Source organism: Gymnoscopelus braueri (assembly GCF_963280865.1).
Source record: "Gymnoscopelus braueri genome assembly, chromosome: 6".
Lineage (NCBI taxonomy): Eukaryota > Metazoa > Chordata > Actinopteri > Myctophiformes > Myctophidae > Gymnoscopelus > Gymnoscopelus braueri.
In genome coordinates this window covers 51,337,433-51,347,910 of record NC_137607.1, presented here as the reverse complement: position 1 = coordinate 51,347,910, position 10,478 = coordinate 51,337,433, and the positions used below count along the sequence as shown (strand labels likewise).

The window sequence follows — 10,478 nt, the reverse complement described above, 5'->3', positions numbered from 1 at the left end:
AATAATTTAGTCATTCTATGTTATTAATAGAGGGCAATAGAGGGAGTCAAAATGCATGCAATAACATGGATGTTTGAGTCCATAATTATAGTTTGTTATTATGTATAGAAGTCCTTACACTGGGCTGACGTGAGGACCATGTGACTCCAGTATTGGAGACGTTGGCTGCCAAGGATTAACTGCCCCTCGCTGTAGGCCGACAGGGTGTGAAAAGCCTGGGTGGCTGTACTCTGGAGAGAGATACACAAGTAGATCATACATGAAACAAGAAAAGAAAAGTAAAGAAAAATAGTAAAGAAAAAGGAGAGATTTTCTCATATCAATATCTTTGCTTCATGAGATGATAATTTTCTCTTTTTCCCCCTCAATTAGATGGCTTCAAATATTACCCTTACTCTAAATCCTATGGTCTAATACTTTGTTGAATGTCGACTAGCAAAACTAGCCAATGTACAATTTACAACGTTATTTTCATTGATTAAAAATAAAGGCAATGTTTACATTTTTTGAAACTTTTTGCCTATAAGCCCAAAATAGGGATGCCATTTCCTGCTCCATCTAGCTCAGATCTTTCTCTTAACCCCATGGCTGCTGGTGCTGAACAGACTTACCGGAGGATCCTGGGGAAGTGAGGCCGTAGCCGCCCAAACTATGGCCCAGCAGGCCTGCTTTCCCCATGGCTACCATCGAGCTGCCTGGATGCAGTCCTTGGTACAACAGGCCTCTCTAATGAGCCGAGAGACAGAGAAACATTGATCACTGAACACCGAACAGTAACAGTGATCTCAGTATGAAGACTTGGGGCATATGGCCATTAATGGGCATAGGAAGACATTGTTATGCAGTGTTGACTGTCAATATCAAACTGCACACACGCGAATGTCTTCGTTTATTAAACGTTTTAATTTAATATTTTATTTATATTAATAAGCAGTGGACGGGTAACGGATCCTTACAGCAGAGCTGAGGTTACTGCGTGTGCCCACCATGCCAGGATTGCCAGGGTCTCCTCGCAGGTTGTCACTGCCCAGATTCAGCGGTGGTGGAGTCTTCATCTCCAGGGCCCGACTCAGGTTGCCATGGGAGAACATGGAGTAGCCAATACCTGCACAGCGAGAGAACAAAGTAGGAAGTGAAAAATGAGATGTGGGTAGAACACTTGTTTCACTCACGGTATAGTCCTCCATAATCTGACATATTGTTCTTTCATCTTTTCTCTTTCTCTCTCTCTTCCCACTTCTAGCTGCCTCCACCTGTGATAAAACAGAACTTCTATTTTTGGATGTAGTATCTGACCTCTATTAAACACCTGGCAGTGGGGATGCAAGAGCCCATGTTAACATTCACAGAACATCCCACAGTGTCTGTCTATGCACTGACAGCGTGCATGTACAACACACACTTCAGAAGCTCACGCAATTTCTTCCGCTGTGGTTTTCTCAGTGTCAAATGACATCTTGACTCTTTCTTGACACCTGAATTTCCCTCCGGGCCGGGATCAATAAAGGTTTCTCTTATCTTATCTCGCATCATAGAACATCCACACATCAAATAATAGACATGGGCAGTGTGAGGTGATGTGGATAAGAGCTGAGCGGACATGAATGGCAGGAAATCATAACAGAACTGGCACCAGATATTGTTTTGCTAGTTGAGGGCCAGTTTCACACATGCTTGTAACCACACACACACACACACACACACACACACACACACACACACACACACACACACACACACACACACACACACACACACACACACACACACACACACACACACACACACACCTACGCACGCACCCACACATTCACGTGCGCACGACGCACAAACGCACGCACACACACACGCTTCCTGTGAGTTAACAGTTTGCTTCACCGCACAGCAGCAGGATGACGGTATACATTTTTTCATTGCATACATTTCATCGAGGCCCTTGAGGAACATTCAGACAGAGGCGCTTGGCCTCTGAGAGGTCACACAGTTGGATGTCCCAAACATGGGTTTCAAAGCTATAGCTATCGTTGTCACATGCGTTTGGTACGTACAGTGAATCATCCGTCAATCAGCCCGCACCCCCCTCCAACACGCACGCTAATTATCATCTCGGTCCTCACCAGAGTGTGGAGACATGAAAGCAGGGTGTGTGTGAGTCCCAGCGGGGCTTGCAGAGCCCGGTCTGGGGCCCAGTGGTTTGAAGGCTGGGGGTCTGTGGGACGTCATGCTGGGGCTGGAGGAGTTGGGGAAGCTATTCTCACAGCCTGCAGACACCAGGAACTGTGCCTCTGGGGTGAGGAGTGACGGGGCCTGTGGAGAACATGTCAGTCGTATGAATAGTACGGTATAGCCAGAACTACTCGTCAAAGTAAACATATCGCCGCTGTCGGGTGGAAACCTCATTATGTCCAAAACGGTTCAGGATTCGAATTCAAAAGTAGCAAAAATAGAAGCTAAAAACGTGCTGCGATGCGACACGCTTTGAGCTTGTAGATCTGCTATTTTTACTACTTCGGTGTGACACTGTAGTATGATGAAGTAGGGCATTAATTTACAAGAAAAAAGACGTACATAATAAAATATGGAGATACAAGGTTTCTGCCTGGCAGCAATGATATTCTAGATATTCGAGAGAAGCTGAAGTGCACCTTGTTTTTATTTTATTTTATGTGGTTCATCTTAAGGCTTTTCTTTCTATTTCAATTTTTTAAACAGAATTCAGTTGCCTCTCTGTATTGCGAGTATGTTTACTGCCAGAGAGTAAATCCGAGGCATTTTAAGCTGCCCGCGTTGACTGAAATGGACGGTTTAATAGAAAAATTTAGTCACTTTTGCAGCTTCAAAAAAATCAATGAATAGCTTGTCTCCATTTAGAGTTTACAAATCGGTGCTGTGTATACGTGTGCGTCAGGCTCGGCTCTATGTGTCTCTGTGTGTAAACTCAGGTGTGTGTGTGTGTGTGTGTGTGTGTGTGTGTGTGTGTGTGTGTGTGTGTGTGTATGTATGGACTGACGTAGTAGCGCTGTCGGGCCACAGAGAGGTCCATGCCCTCGCTGAGAAGACATTTGTCTGCTGCCACCTGCATGCTCTCCTCACTCTCAACCTCTGCGCTATCCAGCCCCAGGCCTTTCCTACGCAGTGTCTGATATAGAACAGAGAGCACACAGCATGGAAAGTTATCAACATGGATAGAACTGACCCAAAAGCCTAATTTATACCTAATATATCTGACTTTCAAGCTAACAATGCAAAGTATAAATTAGGCTTCAAAGGACAATACCAATGTTATGTCACTGACAATTTTTGTACAAATATTTTACATCAACCTCAACAATAATAATTTAAAAAAGCCTTTAAAATATTGTGATTGTTTTCGTTTTGTCCATATTCAATAAACATTATAGATAAAATTCATTTGCAATTTCAGTTTGAATTGCAGCACTTTAAGAAACAAATTTTCAAGGTAATGATATCAATGCACAAATTTTAATGACTTGTATTAGAATAATACATATATTTTAGATCAGCATTCTTTTTAACATGAATGGCAGTGAAAGGTGTTTAAAGGTGCAGAGATCTGCTAAAGTATACACTGCATACATTTATGACGGGCAATCCCTGTTGATGGCAAGAAGTCAAAATTAGACTGGTATGGCCCTTTAAGTGTTAGCAAGGACTGCTTTTATTACTATTTGCTGTGATCACAGCTTTGCCGGTACCTCCAGTTAGGGCCGCAACTATCAATAATTTTCTTAGAGATTATTCCATCACTCACTGCATTTTTTGATTATAAAAAAATTGAGAAGCGTGTTATCATAATTATTGTTATTTAAATGTTTTATGTATCAACAACGATGTTGTGCACAAATATAGCGGATCTACAAGCTCCCAACGTTGTAGATCGGAACTTTTCACAATTGTTTTTAATGTATGTGTAACTTTTCGCCTATAATGACGTGCCCAAAATAGGGATAGATTATTAATGATGATTATCTTAAATTATCGATTATTCCTTTTTTTAATAATCGATTAAATTGATTAGTTTGATGAACTGTTGCACCCCTACCTCCAGTATATCGGTGTTGGTGCGGCTCTCGTGTGGCTCACTGTACTCGGTGTACTTGAGCAGGACCTTGTCCATATCTGTGCTGGCGTACTGGAACAGACGGTTGGTGCTGTTGAAGATGATCAGGGCGATCTCGCAGTCACACAGCACACTCAGCTCATAGGCTTTCTTCATCAGGCCAAACTTTCGCTTCGTAAAGGTCACCTGGAACAAGAGGACATTTTTATTTTCTATCAACGCACAATCTATTAAGACCTGAGGCTGATTCTACAAATGCCTTCAAAATCAGTAGTTCTCACACTGTCAAATTTTTCCAAAAATGATTTTAAAAAAATAGCAGATATACAAGAGCTTTAAGAGCTTGTATATTTTCTATTTTTGAATAGCCAACGCACAAATCTAAAATGACACCGATACTTTCCAGGTTTTAATGGGTTAAGTTTCACACACTTTTAGTAAAGACAGCATTCAACATCATGATAATGATGGAAGTCAGTAAACTTGAAGTGTCATTGTTTTATGATATGAGCTGATAATCAAGCTCATCTAATAGATAGATATTATAATGTAATGTGTTGTTTAGTCTTTCCTTGCGTGATTTAAAAATAAACTACTGGAGTGAATGAGAGGAATAAACCACAGATGATAAAAGCAGCCTATTGTAGAGATGTCAATAAGTATCATAAATAAACACACAAAATGCAGTACTCACAACAAAATATGACATAATATATGATATAAATTGAACATTATGCAAGGGCCCACCTGTCGATTCCTCTGGTCAAGAATACGAGAGATCTGTATTTTCTTTCGACCCATTCTTTCCACTCTCCAATACTTCGTCACCTGTGGCAAGCACAATATTATTTAATTTGGATTTATATACCACAGCGCAGAACATCAACATAGAAATGTTACAAACATATAATCTATACTGACAGGCCTTTCTTGTGGTACCTCATGAGGATAGAAAGCTGGATCAGAAGGATAGGGGGAATCCAGTTTTCGTCACAACGTAGGAAACCGCGCTCAGACAAACAGAACATTCAAGTCACAGGGGAACACAGCTTGACGGTCAGCCAGTTACTGTGTCAAGACTCTAAAGCCCCAATCCAGTAGCGTCATTCCAGGCCTTATCAAAACAACAGCACCAACGGTCAGTAATATGGGCCTTAACCTTATATTATTCTGATGGGAAAATGTAATCTGTTTGGTTTAAGTGACTCAAGTCCCACCCTCCCCCTTTGCTAATGGCAGGGTGTTTATTTTTACCAGCATGAGGCGATGTGGTCTAAAGTTAGAGCGGCCCTTGCCTGGCCCGCAGTCCATGCAGCCTAACGCCCCCACAGTCTGGGTTACCCCAAGGCTGCACTGTGCTACTCGGCCCCGAGAGACAGGGTGTAAAAATACATATGAAAGCTCCCTTTAAAAGGTAGAGCGAACCCTGTTGAAAACTGTGTGTTTTCAAAAAATGACCACGGGAACAGTTTGCTAAAACTATACCACCCCCTCCTCTCCCATGTTCAGCCAAGTCACAGAAAAAGAGATGGTGGGGGAGGGGGGTTGGGCATATAGGGGCAGGGACCTGGCAGGACGTGGATGAACTATGGCTCATCCTGGGAGTGCCCTCGTGGTGAGACTGTGACTTATTGTTGTACAAAATGTCTGCACTATGGAACCTCTGAAATCAGATTGTTTCGGTTTATTGTTGCACTTCGTATCCCTACCAATGGGAGCCAGTCAAGAAGATCACAAAGTGACTCCACACCCCTGCAATATTATGTTATTAATATAGATTAATACATAATTATAACAAAACAAAAAAACACACAAACCTTGACAGTTCTCTTCATCCCTACACTATCAGTCTGACCATGTTAAGTGGCTGTCTGACTTCTTTGACCTCTGCAGTACAGTACAGTACTGATTCAAAGCCCAGAGGACCATCATCTGGTTTTTCCCCTCATATTGGACATGTATGACCCTTTCTATATTTGGGTCCCTGTTCTCCTGATGGTGAACGGATATGGTGCCTGTGTTCCCACGACTCCTAAAAGTGCCCGATGCCCTGTCGGCCCACGCTTGGCACACAGACATCAGTAGTATGTCTGCAGGAATCCACCTCATCATTACCTTATAAAGATCTGTATTTCCACTAGACCGAATAGTCCGTCCACAAAAGCACACCTTAACAATAACAGAAAGAGGTGCACGCTCGTTGCACTTTCACTTGTTCACCTAAGTCAGTCAGACATCATCAGTGCTGACTCGCCAGAAACTTCTTGGAATCCAGTGGTTGTTGACCAGAAAATTGTTGTTGACCAGAGCTGGTCAGAAATAGATCCAACCCTTTGGTTTCCACTCTGAAGTCAACTGACAACACACAGAGCTTTTCATCTTATTTTTGAACAAAAGAAACAGGTAATATAACCACATATCATCTAGTGGAGAGAATAAAGGGAAGTGGGAGATGACTGCTGAAGAGGAGTCAGATCGTCAGAGAGATCTTTATCTCAGACTCCCATCGTACAGAACTACGCCAGCCCAGCACCATTGCAACCTCAGAGTCAGACAGCCTTTCTCGCCCGCATGGCTGGTTGGTCAAATATAGCCTAACCTCCAGCCGAACGGTAAAGAGTTTGCAAGAACTCTGTGGTTTTGTAGGTTTTTCAAAGCCTTACAGAAACCAGCCAGTAAAAGCATGTGCTGTTTGCATCTGCTAATTCTGGATATTTCTGTCCCACACGACAACTGCTGCTTGAGGTCAAGTCTGTGAGCGTTAAATGCCCCCAGGACAGCATCCACCTTGTATGTGTTTAACCTCCAGTGTGAAGCCAATTGTCTGACTGACTTGCACTCAAACCCCATATTAATTTAATGGATTCAAGGTGTTAAGAGAAAAGAAACAATGTGTAATAGTTGACTGATTCACAAAACCCACAGGCAAATGCCCACGGCATATATTTGGTGAACTAATGACAAGAATCTATTGAACTGTCATTTAGGATAGAATTCTCATGTGCTCTGTATAGCCTCTGTAATAGCGCAATTATTGCACACACATTCACACAGTTGCCCCAGGGTATGTGTAGCTTCTATGGGGAGAGACAAGGCAGTTTCCTCTGACACCTTCCCAGAGGCTTTAGCAGTGGAAAATACTGAACACACACAAACAAACGCACCTATAACACAGAGTACTACTACATGCCCACTAACATACCTCTATCCCGAGGAGTGTCGACCTCCTGGGTAACCACTAGAGATCTCATTGGGACAACAGTGAAGCGTATACTGACAACAAACAGTCTGAGTAGTAAAATACTCAGTGTTAATTTAACACAGAGAGTGTACGGACGGACCCAAATAGACACATTTGTGTAACAGCACACTGTATCAATGAGCTATGGGTTTGGTCAAATGCTGAGGTTCCCTATTTCTTATGGAGTTCAGTATCTTACATATTACATCACATTATGGACATTGTATTGCATTTTCTTTTTTGTCTTTTAATGGAGGTTCCTCCTCTTTGATTTTCATGTATCATCTGGAGAATGCTAGCTTTGAGTAAGTAATTTGTATATTTGAAAAAAGAAAAAGGTAATTCTAGTTAAAGAGAGGGCTTTAGGCTACATTCAACAAACTGGATTCAAAATCCCTATCACTATTTCAATATCATATTATTTGTGGCCTTACTCACTAAGCTAATGTTCATATGATTACTTCTTAAGGCATGTGGTGGGTAAGGTTTAACTATGTGAATCTGAAGGGATGCCATACAATGAATCAACCCATATTTTAATACACTTTAAATAACCCCCTGTTTTTTATGCTGATCTATTCAGCTAAAATGTGGTCTTTCTACATGTATTTTGTCTATGGACTCAAAACATTTGCATAAACGTGTGAACTGGTATAGTAGGGTAGGCTATCTGTAGCTACCATGGAGGACTAAATTTAAGCATGTCGTTTGTAGCATAACTCTGAGCACATGTGAAATGTGGATGGCCCACGACCAGAGCAGTGCCCAGCCCTGTTTTCACTATGAGTTGCATTAGTCATCTCTTCTATACTCACTGGCAAGAGGCGAAACTAGGCTCAAGAAGACTACCGGTATGTCCAAAAATAGAAGACCGGAATCCTATTTGCATGAACCAATACATACATAAACCCGAGGAGAAAAACATGACGAAGAGAACTGTTATGGTGAAACATTCAAGAAACAACCTTCAAATAAAAAAGGAAATGTTTTTTTTTTTTTTAAGAGGAAGACCCAATGAATAACGGACACTTCACATATGTACGTCAATGACTTCATCACAGGTTCAGCGGCCAATGACAGATATTAGTGAGAAAATCAACTATATCTCCTGAATGTGTGTGTGTGTGTGTGTGTGTGTGTGTGTGTGTGTGTGTGTGTGTGTGCGTGTGCGTGTGCGTGTGCGTGTGCGCGTGTGCGTGTGCGTGTGCGTGTGTGTGTGTGTGTGCGTGCGTGCGCGCGTTTGTGCGTGCGTGTGTGTGCTGCTGTATCACTATACTTGTGAGGGCCAAATCTCCCTACAAGTATAGTAGAATTTGAGAAAGAGACATTGTGAGGACAATTTTCCTGGTTCTCACAAGAGAAATGGTTGTTAATGGTTAAAAAAAGATTTAGGGGAGTTAGGCTTTCGATTAAGAAAAGATTCAGGTTGGGGTTAGGGTTATGAATAGGCATTTAGAGGTTAGGTTTATGGTTATAGTTAGAGTTTGCCTCATTTATACTTAGTTGCACACTGCCAGGTCTCATGCACCGAAAATATCCGATCTACAAACTCACAACGTGTTGCGCTGTGGTGCGTTGTGAGCTTGTAGCTCATAAAATCGCCGTCCTAACAAACATAGTAAAACGTGTGTGTGTGTGGCGTGCGCGCGCGTGTGTGTGTGTGTGTGTGTGTTTGTGTATGTCTGTCACATCATCAGGGTCAGACAGTTCATGTGCTTACTGGGCCGGCGGGTGGGTTAGACATGGTGAGGAAATATTTGTCTAATTTTAACATGAGTTAATTGAATTGCTTTGATATTTCTGATAGAACCAGAATAGAAAAAGGCCATGAGTTAAACAGTTTGAAAGAAGGTTTATTTTAGCATGGATTTTATATAATATATTTTTACATTTCTTTTGCTGTGATCATAGGCTTAAAATGCCTGTATGTACCATATTGTACAGGGAAAGCAGAAAAAAGTAGTAATTTATTTTACAACATAATCTCTACTTGTGAAAAAAGTGCCTTTCAGATTAAAAATTAATGGCTGTGTGCCTTTGAAAACAACAAACAAAAAAGACAACATGCAAAGTCACGTCAAGAGTTACTTATTCAATTCAGGTAACATTTTGTCCATCTATCCATCCATCCATCCATCCATCCATCCATCCATGCATCCAGCCAGCCAGCCAGCCAGCCAGCCAGCCATCTATATTTATCTATCTACCTGTTGACAAATAAAATGTTGCTCTTAATAGCTATGTCAGGCAGTGGAATTCAAATATGATAGAGAATTAAGAAACATAAAAATATGTGCTGTTTTTCTCAAGTTTAAAAATTGTTTATGGCAATAAATAAATCATTATGGCAAATCAGATGTTTACAATCACAATTCTCAAACATCAACTAACGTTAAAAGATGTTATGAGATGTCTATTTCATGACGTCATCCAACACGCACATGTTAAGAATAGCCTCCAAGTTACCAAGCATCTCTGGCTATTTTAGCTGCATTGATGGGCTTCTTGTAATAACTAAATTGCCAGGCAAAGCAACAGCAGTATTAATATGGTTATGCCTCTCTTGAAACGGTCTATTGTTTGTTTCAACCCCAAGATCAGAAAGACTTTAATAGGCTATGTTATGACAAAAAAACTAAATAAAAAAACAGCATCTAATCTCACCTGTTCCTTGATGTGGCTCTTAGATTATTCTGCGTTCGACCAAAACGACTATGACAGCGAAAGTTCCTTGTGAGAGGTTTTCTCATGCAGTCACCCAGGGAGTCCAGCAGATCAGCCTCGAAGGGAAGCAGAAGATAAAGAGATCAGATGTTCACCTGATTCTTCTCTTCTCCAACAGCCGCGCGCACGTCAACAGCTGCAACAGCTGGCAGCAGCCCATCTCTTGACATGACCAATCTAGACCGCCTCCTCGCAGCGATGTCATTGGCTCATATTCTTGATTTAGTCTTTCGTCGCACAGTGGTGTCGCGCAACGAAAATAGCCGATCCGCACACCAGAATGCTGCTCCCATTGGGTCTTTTCTTTATTGGTGGTAACGTTTCGAGCCGGTAAGGTCTTAGAGGAAGAGCCTCCCGGTTCGAAACGATACCAATAAAGAAAAAAAACACGATGGGAGCAGCATTCTGGTGTGCGGATTTTATTGTTATTTC

The 10,478-nt window shown here is 41.7% G+C and overlaps 1 protein-coding gene across 3 annotated transcripts in view; it reads right to left on the bottom strand.

Annotated features, from left to right (window-relative positions):
• The window catches only part of mef2b (myocyte enhancer factor 2b), a 10,967-nt gene extending 794 nt beyond the window's left edge, over window positions 1–10,173 (bottom strand). The window contains exons 1-8 of one of the 3 annotated variants that reach the window (XM_080431943.1): window positions 9,987–10,173; window positions 4,829–4,909; window positions 4,064–4,267; window positions 3,011–3,139; window positions 2,118–2,307; window positions 987–1,105; window positions 612–726; window positions 119–230 (exon numbers count right to left, since the gene is read on the bottom strand). In XM_080431943.1, coding sequence (XP_080288069.1) covers window positions 119–230; window positions 612–726; window positions 987–1,105; window positions 2,118–2,307; window positions 3,011–3,139; window positions 4,064–4,267; window positions 4,829–4,882 — 923 coding nt within the window. In that variant the 5' untranslated portion in view covers window positions 4,883–4,909; window positions 9,987–10,173. Of the gene's footprint in view, window positions 1–118; window positions 231–611; window positions 727–956; window positions 1,106–2,117; window positions 2,308–3,010; window positions 3,140–4,063; window positions 4,268–4,828; window positions 4,910–5,020; window positions 5,140–9,986 lie in introns of those variants that run through there. The other 2 variants (XM_080431941.1, XM_080431942.1) reach the window with 2 other exon arrangements.
• Window positions 10,174–10,478: the final 305 nt, after the last annotated feature.